The sequence below is a fragment of the Terrapene carolina genome, unplaced genomic scaffold (genome assembly GCF_002925995.2).
Source record: "Terrapene carolina triunguis isolate 2854851 unplaced genomic scaffold, T_m_triunguis-2.0 Scaffold790, whole genome shotgun sequence".
NCBI classification, from domain to species: Eukaryota; Metazoa; Chordata; order Testudines; family Emydidae; genus Terrapene; species Terrapene triunguis.
The window spans coordinates 1,835,943-1,853,514 of record NW_020665141.1 but is presented as its reverse complement, the minus strand read 5'-3'; the positions used below and the strand labels follow the sequence as shown (position 1 = coordinate 1,853,514).

Here is a 17,572-nt window from a genome sequence, read left to right as displayed (position 1 = left end):
ATGTAAGACTTGGCTGTCTTTAGAATGAGCTCTTTGTGGGGTGCCAGTGCTGAAACTTTGATTATATTTCCAGTTACATATTTGAGTCCTGTGTCTGCTGATCAGGATGGGATATGGTTATTGAAGCTTTCGCCAGCTGGTAAAGTTCGTCTAGCTTGAAATGCCAGTTCCTCCTTTAAAAAGAAATGATGCTTTTCCATATTAAACATAGAACATGTTACTATATTTCTGTCTTACATGTAGGCTATAATGTAAGATCTTGTATAAGCCACAGATTGTAAGGTCTTCAGGGCAGGGACCTTGCCTGCTTTGATGTTTGTACATCACCTAGCACATTGTGGATATGAATGGATACTAATACACATAATAAGATGGATGTCTGGTAGCTATCTCACCTGGGAGACCAAGTTGTAGAAGTATTCACTCTCCTCTTTATCATTCATTTCCTCAAGCTGTAACTTGTGCATCCTTCTCTCCCTCTTAAAACTTCCTCTGAGAAGCCTCATGCTCTCCTTCCTTCTATGGTCCTCAAAAGTTGTGTTCCTTTTAGGGTTGTAGTACAGAATGAGAGACGAGAAGAGTGGACGTCATTGCTTGTGACCATTAAAAAACTTTTTATTCAGTACCCGGTGCTGGTGCGATTGGAACAGGCAGGTAGGGAGATCTTTTTTGTTTTTTGTTTTTTTAAATGAAACTTAGCTGCAAAGCTTCTAGCTCTGGGTCTAGCAACACTCTACACTGAGGTTGCCTGTTCCAATGCTTATGGCACAAATGACATTCTTGCTGCCTCCAGTTTCTTGTGGCTCTGTCTGAGATGGCCTGGGAAGCACAAGTTCTGACTCTGTATAAGGGAGAGGTGTGGGAATAACTCTAAAGTGTAGGAAATGTCCATTTGTCTGCATCTATTAAAAATGAAATTATTTCTTTCAATCTCTTGTCCAGATGGCTTCCCCCCAGGGTATAATTCTACCTCAGCACAAGGGAACTACCTGGAGGCCATAAATCTTTCATTCAATGGTGAGTAGTGAAGAATAAACTTGTGCAGAGTATAGAGAGGAGGGACCACAGAAAGCTACAGCCAATAGATTTCTGTGGAGTGCTGCTTGCCTAGCACTAACCTGTGAAAGCAAGGAGGGGAAGGCTATTTAAGGTGTCACGTCTTTCATTCAACAGTAACTAGTCTGTATCTATTTCAGTGAGAACTGGTATTCAAGATGAAAGATCTGAAGTTGGGCAGTTTAAGTTCTTGGAACCAACTGCAAAGCTTTGTCTGCATTAAATAATTTATTTTCCTTTGTCTAATGTGTATCGGTGTGGCTTCTAGACATCAGAGTCCTCCAGTCACCATAATGTAGTGGCTTTATTTTTTTGTAGAGAAGCATATCATACTATTTGATCCAGTTGCTCCCTGTGTTTGACATCTTGTCTAAGTGGCAATAAAGCAAACTCTAGCAGACAGGACAGGCACCCATGTATATGCATGCCTACACCCATCATCTTTTGCCCTTCTTCCTATCTCTACTGTCAATCTACCATGCCTTTCAAAATCAGGGGGGAAACATTTTTGGTCATGGCCTTGTAGCCACTAACTGGCTGCACTCGTGTTTGGGGAAGGTTGCTTCCTAGCACCATCAGTAGTGAGTTATTTCTTGAGCATTCATGGAATCTTTAACATAATTTTATTTTAAAATATGTCTGTTCCTTGATTCTAATTTATCTCAGTGTTTGACAAGCATTACATAAACCGCAACTTCGACCGGACCGGACAGATGTCTGTGGTTATCACACCTGGGGTGGGTGTGTTTGAAGTGGACCGTCTCCTCATGATCCTGACCAAACAGCGCATGATAGATAATGGTAAAATAGTTTTCATAACTAACTGGCAATGTTTTATACTCTCTGTGTATGCAAACAACCTTAATTTCATCCAGGTCCATTGCTTCCCTTAGCTCTCCAAAAGTCACCATCGCAAGGTCCTGTATCCATCTCGAAGACAGTTTATAGCTGGAAGACTTATTTCCAAATTAAGTGCAATAATAGGCTGATTTTTAGAGGTGCTGCACGCTTGCAGCTCCAGTTAGTTTCACTGGGATTTGTGAGTGCTCAGCACTTCTTAAAATCAGGCCATGAGGAACGTTTCGCTGAAAGACAATTTTATCTGATATGCATTAGTCATGGGGAAACTTTTCCTATCTCCCTTCCTGCACTCTGTATGGGTAAACCACAGCAATAACAACATCTGGGCACACCTATGCTCTCCATCATTTTTGGCATTGCAGATCACTGTGATGGAAGCAAATGCATTGTGTTAAATATTAGACTAGAAAGAGCAGCCTGCTTATAAAGAAGGCTGCTTCTGCTTCATGGTAGTTAATGCGAAGAAAGCATGGGATCATTAGCAGTTTATTGTAATCAGATTTAAAAATTTGGTTCAAATGCAGTAGATTTATGTAACTTTAACTCAGATTTATGACCTGTTTGGATTAGGCCAGCAGCAACAGTTCTGGATCGTATGTGGCTTAACCCCTTCGTTTCTTTGTTTTCAGGGATTGGTGTAGATTTAGTATGCATGGGGGAGCAACCACTGCATGCTGTTCCACTCTTCAAGGTAACAGAATCTTGGCTCCCCTGAAAGTGCTGCTTATTATGAGACTAGTTGGCCAAAACTCTCAGTAATTATTGCATCTGTGAACTCTCCTCTCTTAGCTGCACAATCGCAGTGGTCCCGGAGATTCTCGCTTAGGAGATGACTACAATATTCCACACTGGATAAACCATAGGTAGGTGTGTTGTTGGGGTGATAGGTAAATATCAGCTAGTGCTGAGCCTTCATGCTGCATGTTCTTCTCCACTGACCTGCTGAATTCTTCATTTCATTCCATTGTTAGTTTCTCCTGCTATGCATGCAAACCACAAGTAGAGCAAAGTGTATACATACAAAATTTCGAAGGTTATAGAGCAACTTGTAAAGGAAGGAGTCTTGCTGAGGTTCCATGTCCAGCAGACCCATTTCTGTCTTTGAAGTTTGCTTAGGCAAATGCAGGAAGTTAAGCAAATCAGAATGGACTGGTCAGATCACTTCAACCAACTCAGGAGTAAATCCTGAATAAGCTATTATGGGTAAGGAAAATGGGTCTGATGTGGGTAAAGATTGGAGCAGGTATATGATCCTAGTGAAATACTGAGGGCTGTAGTGTGATGTTCGCAACCACCAAGCCATGGTATGGTTATATTCCATTATTTCAAGTATCTTTTTGTTAAGTACTCTGACAGTATTCTCTGTTTTCATAAGAGGCTGGACCAGAGGTTGAATTACCCCCCACCACACATACACACACGTGCACACATTCAACAATATCCATATAGCTGCTGCTAGCATAGGTAAGTTGTCTCTGCATGCCTGGGTGTCTTGACCAGTAACCACTTACACAGATTCTGTCATATTCTGTCATTCCAAGTAGATTGATCTTCTGATAGCTCTTTGCCTTATATGAAAGAGTGCTCTAGGATGTCTCATCTGAATCTTTTCTTACTGCAAGATACACATTATCGCAAATAGTTGACTGGTTGCAAATTCAAATGGGAGAAGCTTGTGGGGGGGAGTAGCTTATAAACAATTATGGCGCGATCATTAGGGGCAAGTAGATTACGGAGAGAGTCACCAATGGCACATAGCATCATATCTTGCAAAAGTTAATGGAAGTGAACAATTTTCTGGAGAAAGAGGAAGGGAATGAGAGAGTTCAATTGTTAAATTATTGAGGTGAACTGTGAGTTAAGTTGCATTTGAGAGTCTAAGGGTGAGGCTTTATAGATTCCAGTTTTTCTTGAACTAAAGTGCCTTTGTAACCATCTATCCAAATCTTTCCTGATGTCTATTTCATCTCTTTTCCAGAAAGAGCCTGGCTCAAAATTCTTCCCTTTTCCCCAGTCTGTACAGGCAGGAAAATAACCCAAACTCAACACTTTTATTTAAAATGTTCATTTCCTAAAAGTTAACTAAACAAGCTTTTGTTTTTCCTTTCCAGTTTCTACACATCCAAAAGCCAGCTCCTATGTAACAGCTTCACCCCACGGATTAAACTGGCAGGAAGGAAGGTAGGCTGGTCGCTGGGATCTCTTCTTCCTGTCATCTGGACAAACTGATGTCTCCTTAGCTGAGGCATGGTGTTCAGTCCTTGTCTTTTCCACATGGCCCCTAGTCCATATTAATTCAATTGTGACCTAAAGGAACCCCTGCCGCCTTATCGTTCAAAAATACTTGTAATTCTTTTTGGTGCCAGGCTTCAGAGCCCTCTTCTAGCTCTGTCAGTGGTGACAAACTGGATTCTGTGCTAGTGACAGAATTCAAAGCTGTGATTCTTGGGGTACATCTGCACTGGAAATTAATGTGTAATAATAGCATGGTGTACGCATACTCATGCCAGCTCTAATCTAGCTAGTGCAGGTAACAATAGCAGTGTAGATGTGGCGTCATGAAACCCAGCACAGGCCAACAACCCAAGCATGTAGTCAGAGTATCCAGCAGGCTTGTACTTGACCAGCTAGCCTGTATGGAAGCCCATGTTGCAATATCCTCATTTCTACTGTTACCCATGCCAGTACCACATTGGTTACACCTTACTTTGCAGTATGTACCCTTGGTATGATAGGGATTATGAACGTGGGGCTAGTTTGAAGACTTGCGCTTCCCAGTATGGGGTGAAGGGAAGCTCATGGTATTTAAAAGTGAATTGTTCTAGCTAATATGGGATATTGGAAAGTTTCTGTCTATCATGGGAAAATTTGAGGGAGAAGGGACACTGGGGAGGAGGAGAAAAATGTCTCTGGGGGTTGTGACTGGGTGTCAAATTTCTGCATCACTGAGATGGTCTGGCTGCCTTATCTGAGTCAGCAGAATAAACCCTGAAGTCTGATACCAAGTGTTAAGTTTGACCCTCAGTCACTGTGGGGTCAAATTTCCTTAGAACATGCTGACCTGTTTTATTTTCTTTATCACATTTCCTGTGTCTGCTCCTCCAGTTGCTGACAGAGAAAGTGAAAAACGGTCGAGACCCCTGTGAGTAATTCAGTACTGGAATGACCCAGTTGATTTAAAAAAACAATAAATGGCTCTAGCAAGGCAAGTAAACTGCAATGAAACCACTATTGATGGGATTGAAAAGGGGATAATTGCGGCAAAAGGCAGCAAAACAAGACGCATGTGTCCTGGGGTGCTGGTATAGGTATCTAAGCTGACTTCCTGGCATGTGATCAATGGGGTAGGGTCTTAGCCCTGACTGCTTGTCAATGGCTAGAGGAGATGGTGTCAAGTTGATGTATAGGCCTTGGCCCTCTAGCAGTGTGGCTCGAGGGAAGGATGGGCCTTGACTGCTGTGCTTAAGGTGCTAGAAATGCCTTATATACAGAATTAAATAATCTCTGGCTTTTCATACTGCAATACCACCTTCTTTCAGGAATGTGTGTGTGAACAGAAGGGGGAGTTATTTTGTCCTTACACATGAGGTCATTTCTGCAAACCTGCACATCCTGATTGGAGGTGGTCACAACACCTCATACAAATAGGAAGACTTGTCAGCGAATGACTGAATGTAAGGGAGGAATTAATAGTGGGTCTAAATCGCTGATTCCCAGGTGATTGCTTTCCCAGTTGAGCTAATGGATCTGTTTCAGTTGTTCTATACATGACACTCTTCTATGCAGTTCCTTACCATATACACCACTACCTCGATATAACGCCACCCGATATAACACGAATTTGGATATAACGTGGTAAAGCAGTGCTCCGGAGGGGCGAGGCTGCGCACTCCAGTGGATCAAAGCAAGTTCAGTATAACACGGTTTCACCTATAATGCGGTAAGATTTTTTGGCTCCCAAGGACAGCATTATATCAAGGTAGAGGTGTATTTGCGGACAATTCCTTGTCTCTGAAGTGATAGCTGGCTGCTTCTAATTTGTCCAGCAATCTCAGATTTTGAACAGTAATTATAAATGAGACTCCAGTATTAAATGTTCTGTGTTCCAGCATTAGGGGCTCCTAAAGATGCTGAGAATGCCCTTCCCATTCAAGTTGATTATGATGGCTATGATGCCCAAGTGTTCAGACTGCCTGGCCCATCCCGAGCCCAGCGCTGTACCACTTTCAGGTAGGAAGCTTTTAAGCAAACTGATTCTGGTTCAGCTTCACCACTTCAGTGCATTTGCTGACATATATAAAATGCTCTTGGGAAAGATGGGGAAGGCTGAACACCAAGAGCTTGGTCTGAGAATAATGTTTAGAACTAATATTTTCAGCTGGTATCAGTGAGCTTCCTGCTGGCGGCCTTCCCACCATGCTACTGTGAAGCCATACTAATGCTATGGGAGCAAGTAAAAGGAATAACTATCAATATATTTCCATCCAATTTAAATTTTGCTTGCTTGTTCAAACAGAAAAATTATTGTAGCCATCTCTCTTTTTCCTGTGCTCCTGTCAGATTTTGCAAGCTAAACATGGTTAGGCTGGTTTCATACTTGGATGACTTTTGAGGAACACATCGGAGCTGCTGGAAGTGGAAATGGTCATTCAGAGATTGGTGCTCTGTCCTCTGAGATGATACCAAACAGGGTGGGTAGGGGGTGTAGAATTCCTTAACAACTGAAAGAGTTAATTTCTGGATGTGAATTGAAATAGAGCTCATGACCATGGGGTCACTGAAAATTTCTGTGGCATTCCTCCTGAGTTGGGTGTTCATCCTGATGTCCTGGCCAGATGCTTTTTTTGGCTAATTACATTCAATCTCCCTAAGTTCCTGGTGCAGTTTCATGAAGATGGGCCTAATGGGGCTGCTTCAGAGTGTCATCAGTTATATCTTTCCTTCAGGGCTTAGGAGGCATTGTATTGGTCTAGGGGAGCTTTGTACACAAAAATCTACATACATGGATTCATTCACTCATGTACTGAGCTAATAGAGCTCAGCTTGGAAAGATGCCAGTACCTTTTAAAGACCTTTAATTTAATTTTAAGGGAGCTTTAGAACTCCCTGGCCAGTCTGGTTTTCTAGCTGTGTAGGGCCTGGTTCCTTCCAAATCCCATCAATGCCATAGCTGGCTGGATGGCTGCAGAATTGTGGGAGGTGCTGAGCAGGCTCCCTTTGGAGCACTGCTGCCTATCTAGGAGATTTCTAGTGTTCAGTATCCTATGTTGTTGGATAACTATTTAATATGCTAGCTAGGGAAGGCAAATGTGCCATTGCACTCATATATTCAAAGATGGTGACAGTAACCCTTTACCACTATGCTTGGATTCAGCTATCTGTCTACAGTTTCCTGGATAAGTGGGAAGCTGTTGGATCCTCTTGATTTGCCCAGGAAGTGGGATTTCACTTCAGTGCTATTGAACCTATGTATCCTTCAGTAGGTCTGCGAGGGAGAGAGAGAGCCGCACCAGGAAGAGCTCTAGCTCTTATGATGTCTCGTCCAGCCCTTCCGTGCAGAGCCGCACCCTGCTCCCAGAGGAGGTGAGGAGCCAAGCTTCCGATGACAGCTCCTTGGGGAAGATCTCCAACATCTTGATGATCCCAAGGCCTCATTTGCACCAATATGAAGTCAGCAGCTCCTTGGGCTACACCAGCACCCGAGGTCAGACTGTGGCACGAATGGAGATAGGGAAGTCCCTTTGGTTGTGGGGTAGGAAGAGAGAGGTCCTGAGTTCAAGTCAGTCACTTCCAAAGCAGCACAGAGGGGGCAATTTTCACTTCAGCATTCATGTTACAGCTTTGAAAATGTGTTTATCCACAATGCACACCTCTGCGCTCTGGGTTCAGTGCTGTCTCTCTCTTTATACTTGTCCAGTTCCCTTTTGTGTTCTTATTGGCTCACCCTATATAGGCAGGTTTCAGAGTGGTAGCCGTGTTAGTCTGTATCAGCAAAAAGAACAGGAGTACTTGTGGCACCTTAGAGACTAACAAATTTATTTGAGCATAAGCTTTCATGGGCTAAAACCCACTTCATTGGATGCATGCAGTGGAAAATACAGTAGGAAGATAGATAGATAGATATAGATATAGATATATATATAGATATATATATATAGATATATATAGATATAGATATAGATATATATATAGATATATGTAGAACATGAAAAAATGGGTGTTTGCCATACCAACTGTAACGAGAGTAATCAATTAAGGTGAGCTATTATCAGCAGGAGGAAAAAAAAACTTGTAGTGATGATCAGGATGGCCCATTTCCAACAGTTGACAAGAAGGTGTGAGTAACAATAGGGGGGGAAAATTAGCATGGGGAAATAAGTTTTGTTTTACTTTACTTTTTTCATGTTCTCTCTGTGTGTGTGTGTGTGTGTGTGTGTGTGTGTGTATGTATATATGTGTGTGTGTATATATCTATCTATCTATCTTCCTACTGTATTTTCCACTGCATGCATCCGATGAAGTGGGTTTTTGCCCACGAAAGCTTATGCTCAAATAAATTTGTTAGTTTCTAAGGTGCCACAAGTACTCCTCCTTTTTCCTATATAGGCATTGACACTGATCTGCCCATTTCCCTTCCCTGTTAACATCTTCCTTTAAGAGATCTATATTCTTCTGTGTCCCCTCCTACCTTTGGATCATCTGTGATATGGATATGTGCAACTAATGTTTCATTTTCCAAGCCACTTATGAATCTGTATAATACAATTGCTCTCAGCAGTGGGTCCTGCGGGACCCCCTTTATAACTCCTCTCCATGAGGATTTACTGTCATTAACTATAACTTTCTGGATCCTTCCTCCTGCCAGCCAACAGAGCCATTTTGCTATGTTCACTGGTGCCTGCCCTTTTTATTAATTTTGTCCTCTGACAGCATGTGGTGCCTTCTCCTAAGCCCTGCTGAAATCTAGGTAAATTGCACTCTCTGTCCACCCTTCACCAGTACTTTGAAGCTCTTTAGAAGAAATCAGTCTGATTTTTTTTTAACTCAATCTGCTCTTAATGAAGGCTGCTTATGCTTTCCGTTTCACTGAGGTCTTGCCATCTCATCTGACACCAGTATCTGCCCTGTGATAGGAGTTGGACATGCTGGCCTGTAACTGCTTACTGTCCTATTCAAAACTTACTACTGCTTTTGCTGCTTAAGTTCTCCAGTGCTTTTCCTATATCAAGCAATATATAAAGATAGTTTCCTTAAAAGTAAAGCAATAGCTGAGGGAGGGGGTCAAAGACTTGGATTCTATTCTCATTTCTACCACTGACCAACTGTGTGACCTTAGGCAAGTCACTTCCCCTCTGAGTCCGTTTCCCATTGTAAACTGGGGATAATTGATACTTACCTTTTGTAATGTACTTCATCTATGGATGAAAAGTGTTATATAAGCTAGCTAGCTATTATTGGGTTCTTAAGAGTTCTGCAATAGAGCCCATCTGCTCCTACTGATGGATATCCGTGTATGTCATCTTCTATAACCTGTAAACTATCCCTCTTGCCTCACTAAACCTGATACAGGAGCATCTGCCCCATATGGGTAGGGTCTTAAGCCTCTTCTTCCCCCGTCTCATTTTTTGCTATAACTGTGCCCAGGATGTATTCTATTAGCTCTTCCATTTCTATTTCTGCCACACCTGTTTTCTTCTTTAATTGGATCTTTCGTTTTACTGCTTTTGGGAACTCTGTTTCCTTATTAAATATCCTCTTTCCTTGTTGTTTGCAGTTTCTTCTGCACTCCACACTTTTATTGCCATGAGTTTCCTCGTGCATAGTCTGGACCTTTTTGTATTCTTAACTTCTTCACTAACTTTCCCTTAGGTGCCCTGTATGCCTTTGTCTAAGACACTTCTTCTGCGTTCTCCAATCCTCACCACTTCCTTCATTTCTTTCTTTCATTTACACTTAATTCTAAATAGATGCTTTTGTGCCGTGCATCAGATAGTAGTGACTTAAACGAGCTCACCAAGATCTTGTATCCTGTGGTGAAAGCATGCTGTAGTTTAATGATTCCTACCACTTCTTTCAATGGTTGAAACTGCCCATTTTTTTAAAAAAATGGAGTACTTTACTTCCTTAGATCTCCCCTTTGCCCAATCTCCTATAATTTCGCTGCAGTTGCTCTCTTTAAATTTCTGCTTCATCATCAATATTTTATTATAACTTGTCAGGAATGTCTAGAGTTCTGGGTGAGAACCCCCTGTTTATTATTGAAAAATAGGAAGAAATAACAGTTCTTCGTGGCTTGTTTAGAAATTGCTTCCTCTCTGGCTTTCCTACTGTAATGCTTTTAAATGCAGAAAATCCTGGTTCTGTCTTGTCTGGACTCCCATTTATAGTGTAATTTCTGGATTAGTACCATCTGCCTCCCTCTGCAAATCCCCACTTGTCCTAGTGGTCCTTGTTTTACTAAGTAGTGCACTAAGTGTGGCTCTTGTTTGGTCTTATGTTAACTGAAAATTGTGTTTTGCAGATGTCCTTGAGAATATGCTAGAGTCACAGCAGCGAGACTCCAGCGCACCAGGGAGGTTTCATGTAGGCAGTGCAGAATCCATGCTGCACATTCGTCCTGGGGGGTATACGCCACAGCGGGCATTAATAAATCCCTTTGCACCATCCCGCATGCCCATGAAACTCACATCCAATAGGAGGCGTTGGATGCACACTTTTCCTGTGGGTGAGTCTTCGTTATAGTATGTTTTTTTTAAACAGTTAAAGCTTTGAGCTTTAACATGGGGAGGGCACCCCTCTAGATAAGCTGGCAGAGTGAACTGTTCTGGTTTCCTGAGGTAGAATGCAGCACAATGGGGACTGAGCCAAGTACTGACACAACCTGATGCCCTATTGTCTCTTGGGAATGTTGTCATGTGCTGGTGTCATCTGCTAGTGTCCTCAGTGCTTGGAGCAAGTTTATGGAAGATGGAGGATATGGAAGCCCAGAGTTCTCCTTTTTTATTGTCTGCAGCAGATGGAAATTTCTGGTGGCCTTTACTAGACAGGAGATTCTGGCGGGGCTGTGACTGAGCTCAATAAGGGAATTATTATGGAAGTGCACACCTTTATGTTCCAGGTTTGAGATTCAAATTCTGAACTATGCCCAGCTTGCCTTGAGTCTTGTAAAAAGGCCTTCCAAAAAGTGTCTCTGTATTTTAGAATGAGAATCTTCAGTATTTCATTTGCTACCTCCTGCAGATTGAGAGGACTGTGTCTTACAAAATTTCCAAGGGACATTGTAGTCCTCCGTATCAATTAGTGGTGCTTCTGCTGTGGAGAAGGAGTTGGGGATGAATTGGGGAAAACTAACGCAACGAGAGACGATTGGGTGAGACTGATAAATATATAATTGGATAGGTCCATCAGGAGAAGCAATCCAGATCCACCACCAAACTCGTCAGAACATGGCAGAAATGCAGGGCAACGGGCAGCGGGATCTGACGCACTCCTCTGCTGAGCTGCTGGAGCTAGCCTACCATGAGGCAACTGGCAGGTAAGGCCATCACCCAAGTAAAGAAATTGATCTGACTTTTTAAAAAAAGTGTGTAAAAGGCTAGCCACATATCGGATAAAGAAAATAAAGGTTCAGGACATACATATTTTGTAGTATGCAACATCAGCGCTGTGTACATATGCCTCAATTTTTATTGTAAGGCATAAGGCCCCAGGAGCAAGCATGGAAATAGGGCTTATTTTCCCGTAGTTCATGCATACTTAGGTTACTTCTTGCTGCATGTCTGAGACCCATAATCAGGCCAGTGTATCGCCCCTGGGCTCATCCAGGAAATGGCCATGGCAGGTGCCCCAGGCCTTCAATAACTGCCTTACTACTTGGTACAGGGAAGCGGTTCCTATCTCAAAAGCTGTAACTTGCCATTCCAGAGAAGTATATTTCGAGCATAGGGAAGGGCTTTGCCTTATAGTACTGTTTAAGCAATTTCAGCCCTACCCCTCTTTTCCCCCACTACTGAGACCTGGTGAGAAATAAAGCCATGTTTGACAGGATAGGGAAATGTGAAAAATGCAATGCAAGAGCTGGACTGCCTGTAAGAATGGCTAGCTGTTCTTAAATTAAAGATTTCTGTTTACCTACAAATCTCATTCAATGCTCCAAACAGTATTGGGAGCTTACACAGACCTGCAGTATCAGCATGGTCACTGCATCTTGACCCCTGAGAGAGCTAAATCATTCAGTAGTCACTATGTATATGATTTTTTTTTTTAAGTTATTTCGGAAGTTAGTCTAGATCTAGTGATGGGTCTATCTGCTGAGCTGCACAGTTACCCTCCCCCACTCCTCCCACCCAGGTATTCCCGTACTAGCTTTTTAGCTACATCTCAATTAACAAGGTCTTTATTATTTCCTGTATCAGTTTTTCACTTTAATGAAAAAAAGGTTTTTTTAATGTTCAGTAACTTAATCACTTTAGAATTGTCATTAACTTAATCTCTTTCCTCTGTCATTAACTTTAATGGGTCTGTTTCCTTTCAAGCATTACTTTCTCTTATGTCTTAGCCCTGGTCTACACTGTGGGGAGGGGGAATTGACCTAAGCTACGCAACTTCAGCTACGTGAATAACATAGCTAAAGTCGATGTACTTAGATCGACTTACCGTGGTGTCTTCACTGCGGTGAGTCGACTGCTGCCACTCCCCCGTTGACTCCGTCTGCGCCTCTTGCGGCGGTGGAGTACAGGAGTCGACGGGAGAGCGCTCGGGTCGATTTATCGCATCTAGACTAGACGTGATAAATTGACCTCCTCCCCCCCCGCCCCCCCAGCTGGATCGATCGCTGCCCACTGATCCGGTGGGTAGTGTAGACATACCCTTTGTAAAAGTCCGTATTGTTCCCCTTTCATCTCTTGGCTGACATTAACTTTTACTTTTTGCTGCTCTGGCATTTCCCTTCAAGCCCTCGCTGTGATTGACCCTCATTGTTTTGGTTTCCTCTCCCTTCTTTATTTCCAGTACAGTGTTGTTTCACTCTCCAATCTTTAAGCAGTTTTTCAGGAAGTCACACTGGTTAATTCTTCTTCTTCGCAATTTTCTTTTCCAGACAAGTTTTAGTCTCACCTTTTAAGCAATGGTGTCTTTTACAATTCTCTAACCTCCTCCCACTCATGATGGATTTTAATATTCCCATTACTCTACTCTTACCAAGTTTTAGTTCCCAAATTTTGCTTTTTAAAAAAGAAATCTATACACGCTGCATGATACTTCATATGAAGCCTTTCCTTATATGTTAAATTATGGTCACTAACATCAGGCTTTCCTACTCGCATATTCTCAGTTGGTTCCTCCCTACTGAACATAAATAGATCCATGGTAGATTTGGACCTGGTTGGAATTTCCATTTTTTAAAGTTGGACCTGTGCATAACATGGGAATCTTCTTCATCCTTGTTTAGCTGTATTTGTCTCCTAGTGGATGCGTGGGTAGCTAGTTATCTATGAAAACCATTATCCTGTGAGAATATAGTATAGGTCACTGCCAGAGATTGGGTACCAAATTATAGGGATCAATATTCTGCATTGGTACAGAATCTCCTAAGATCCCTCCAGGCCTGTCCTGGTCCCTGTGTGTTGTATGGAGCATTGATTCACCAAAGGCCGAGCTTAGACCCCAGGTTGCTTTTGCATCTGAGTTTTGATTAAAAGACTTGACCTAACTCTGAGAGGCAGTATTGTTTCTCTGTAATGAACCAATCTGCCAGCATCTTGTTCTCTCCAGGCACATCACTTCTCGTCATCCAGGTGACAGCATCTCCTTCCTGAGCTTCAGTGGAACGGATGAGTTTTCAAGCAGTTTGGTCGGCAGTAATGGTGCAGGTAATAAAGTACTAGTCAACAGAGCAGGCTTGGGGGTTTTAAATAGAAGTATGAAAGGACTAGTGATATGGAGCTATGGGAGGATGCTATGTAAGAGGATAACCGTCATAAAGTAACAGAGCTAGGAACCATGGAACATGGGTGGGTCCAGGAGCTACAGGGTACAGATGATGAATAACACTAAGCACTTTAATAGTTCCAAACTAATATACAGCTGTACATTGAGCAATTAATGTCCATTATCCCCTCATTGTTTTGTATCTGTCTTTCTGCTCCTCTAGTTACATTTTATAAATTTCTTGGTATAGAAAAGATGTCCATTGTTTGTGCTTAACACTTACTGGGTGTTCAGTTGAAAGTAAGGTAATCTGCTCCATTAATGCAAAATCTGGTGTCCAGACATGGGGGGGAGGAGCAAAATTTTCTCTAATGCTCCATGATGTGCTTTACTGTGCTATACTATATTGAGTGTTTGCCTTCTTGGGTTAAAGCAAAATGAATCTGAATATGTATTAAAATACCTGAGTTGCTTGTTTGAGATGATTCCATCTTTCTAATAATTCTCAGAGAATAAAGTCTGTGGTAATTAGTAGTGAGCTATAGGCTTCAAGAGAAGTTGTAAATAGGGTTTTCCATTTTGAACTGTAGGTGCTGGTTGCAGAGCTTTTTACAGCCTTTAAGGCCTGGATCCAACAAAACAGTTAAGCGTGTGCCTATTTTTAAACAAGATTACATAATGTGATTAGCTGCTTTTTTGGATTTGGGCCTGTGTGAACAATTGGATGAGAATCTGTACTTGAGGAAATAAGATGCACTTTTAAACATTAAATTACAGATTATTAGGAGTGTGTCTTATACTGAAAATTACTGAAAATTTCAAAATTTCTTCTGAATCTCTTAAAGCCGGTAAAACAAATTTGCCAAACTAAGCATTCAGTTGCAGTAACTGTCTGTTTGTGGGCTAACTTTTCAAAGTATCATCTACTATTTAGATGAAACATGATCAATGGTAGAATTTCCCAACACTTTGAACAGAGTATTTTAGACTCCCCTTGTTCTCTTCTTCTTTCTAATTTCACAGGTTCATTTTGAGTTTTTGCCTTTCAATGTATGGTTATGATTTTTGCACTTATTACACACATCCCTCCACACACTACAGTGTCCAAAACAATTTGCTAGCAAACTCACTGCCAATAACATTTCTTTGCAGCTATAACTGTGTGGAAATCCAATCACTGTAAAGTTATTTCTGTTTCATGTCCTTCATGTTTCATTTGAACATGGTTAATTTTCTTACCTTACTTTTATATTTTTGTTCTGGTAGTTGTTCGATTGCACCTCAAATACTGTATATAATTTGTGCAACATGAATGCACAGAATATATAATTTTTTTCCCCTTTTTCAACTGTATTGTTTTGAGAAGCCTCAAAACCCCTGTAACAGACACACATGTGATTTATAGGCAAAATTATGTCTATAGTTATCATGCTTCTTAAAATTCCCTATTAGCATCTCTTCATAACTGAACTCTCTAATGAGCTGAAGCCACTACTGCATGGATGTGACTCCAGCCTATATCTTTCCATTTCCTATGGCATGAGTCATCCAGAACAGATCTTTCCAACAATGATTTTTAGTGAATCACATCAGGGCATCATGCTCCTGCCTACAGTATAGTTCATTCAGGTATTGCAACATGTGCCTCCTTAGTAAAAAATTACCCCAACTATTTACATTGGCATTCAACATGTTATCTGTATTGTCCAGCAGATGCCAGATGACAGTTTAGAGAAAACAAGTCTTACTGCATTTTCCTAAGTGGATGGCGGATGTCATTAATGGGTTTGACGCAAGATTAATGGCAACTTGTCCTTGCCTCCTCTTCTGATTTCCTGCCATCATCATGGAATCAAAAACCCATCTGTTCTTACAGTAATTGCTATATAATGTAGAGAACATGATTTTTCTTGGATATTCATTTATTGGATAAAGCGGCGGGTTCCAACTTTATAAAATCAGCCCCTGTGAATATTTAGAAACTCTGCCTAGTATATGTTCTCCAAGTTAGCTGAACTATGAGTCCATTTCATATCATTAACACTATAGTTAAGATGTTAAACACAAAAGTTTCAATTCCGCAGTCAGTTACATTAGCATAAATCCATAGTAACTCAGTTTAACTCAATGTTAGTTTTGATCAAGTCTAGCACAGAGAGGAAAATTTGGCTCAAAATCTGAAAATGCCCACAACAGTTGTAATTTTTCCCTCTTGATCATGGGTATATTGTCTCTTTTCCTCTTTATGTTATAATGGTGCAGAAAGTGCAGTTTATAAATGATTGAATGTCCATATTTTCAGCGCCTTGGTTACTTTTATCATCCACAAATATTCTCCACTTAAAGATATTTTAGCAGTGGTTTGTTTTTGCAGATGTAATCTATTGCAATAATTCTTAGAGGGTTATCACTTTCCAAATTCCCAGCTCAGTAAGTGCCCAGGCAGCCAGGTAGAGCTATACTGGCTGAATCCAGAGGATCATCTGTTGTTGTTTTTTCCCCTCAGAAAGCCATGTACACTGGTAGTCTGTGTCTAAAACATCTGGGCTACCTTGAATTCCCATAATCTACTCTCATCAATTATTTGAACTCTGTAGTAAATCTTATTTTTCCTCTTTTGCTATATAAATATTTCTGTGGCAGTTTCCATTGTTTGTTTTTACTAACTTTAACATCTTCCTCGATACGTTCTATATGTATTAATTCGTCTCACTTTTTTTCCTTAAGTAAGAAAAAAATCTAATAGAAACATCCTGCGTGTTCAAAAAAAGTGCCCATTTTAGGAAAAATTGGGTTAGCCTTTAAATGTGAAATCTAGAGGTTAGCAAGCTTAATAATTATGGGTAACTCTCAATTATTTTTTATTGCAAGCATTTATAAAGTTGCCCATCACCATGGTATCCATTTTAGTACTGGACCACTTTAATTGAATTTAAAGATGGTGGCTTTTTATGTGTTGGCTGTTTTTACATATTTTATGTTATGCAGTGCCCTGAATATCTTGGGGGTTGAGAGAGGCATTATACAATTACTTTGAGCTTTACGCACGTTTGTGTGAATTTCTCTTGGAGGGAAGAGGAATGAATGTTATGCACAAATGATTATTTGTAATAAAATACATGTCTGCCTATCATAGGGATGAACCTCAGAACCCAGAACAAAGATTCATTGGAAGATGCTGTTTCCACCTCTCTGGATCCAAGTAAGCGGGAGGGGAAGGTTGGGCAGGAGGCCTGGGTAGACAAGGGCTGGGGTGTGTGTACATGCAAAGGCATTAGGGGTTGGTGAGCAAGGAGTTGGGAGTCTAGTGAGGCCTGGTCTACACTTAAAAATTAGACCGAAGTAGCTATGTTGCTAAGGGCTGGGGAAAATTTCACGTGCTGAGCACTGTAGTTTGGTTGACCTAACCCCCTGTGTAAAGAGGGCAGGTCGACAGAAGAATTCTTCCATTGACCTAACTACCACCTCTTGGAGAGAGTTTTCCATCAGTGTAGTTAATCTAACTTCATTGATGGAAAAACCGCTTCCATTGATGCAGTATTAAACTACGGCACTGCAGCTGTAGTGTAGTTATGCACTGAGTATGTGGCAGCAGACAGGTTTACATTCGGCTTTCCTGTGATTGTCAGTGGCTCTCTGTAGAGCCCTTATATACTATGGCTTTACATGTTCCTGTCTAAGAATTCATTAAATCAAAAGCTGCATCATTTCCTGAATTCATCCTCTG

At 41.3% G+C, this 17,572-nt stretch overlaps 1 protein-coding gene across 1 annotated transcript in view; it reads left to right on the top strand.

The window, feature by feature from the left end:
- DEPDC5 (DEP domain containing 5) overlaps nucleotides 1-17,572 on the top strand; it is a 56,710-nt gene that overhangs the window by 9,838 nt on the left and 29,300 nt on the right. The window contains exons 11-23 of the mRNA XM_024197977.2: nucleotides 551-654; nucleotides 943-1,017; nucleotides 1,723-1,857; nucleotides 2,547-2,608; nucleotides 2,707-2,780; nucleotides 4,029-4,098; nucleotides 5,023-5,059; nucleotides 6,027-6,147; nucleotides 7,398-7,621; nucleotides 10,439-10,642; nucleotides 11,317-11,452; nucleotides 13,690-13,787; nucleotides 16,982-17,047. Coding sequence (XP_024053745.1) covers nucleotides 551-654; nucleotides 943-1,017; nucleotides 1,723-1,857; nucleotides 2,547-2,608; nucleotides 2,707-2,780; nucleotides 4,029-4,098; nucleotides 5,023-5,059; nucleotides 6,027-6,147; nucleotides 7,398-7,621; nucleotides 10,439-10,642; nucleotides 11,317-11,452; nucleotides 13,690-13,787; nucleotides 16,982-17,047 — 1,406 coding nt within the window. The remainder of the gene's footprint in view (nucleotides 1-550; nucleotides 655-942; nucleotides 1,018-1,722; nucleotides 1,858-2,546; nucleotides 2,609-2,706; nucleotides 2,781-4,028; nucleotides 4,099-5,022; nucleotides 5,060-6,026; nucleotides 6,148-7,397; nucleotides 7,622-10,438; nucleotides 10,643-11,316; nucleotides 11,453-13,689; nucleotides 13,788-16,981; nucleotides 17,048-17,572) is intronic.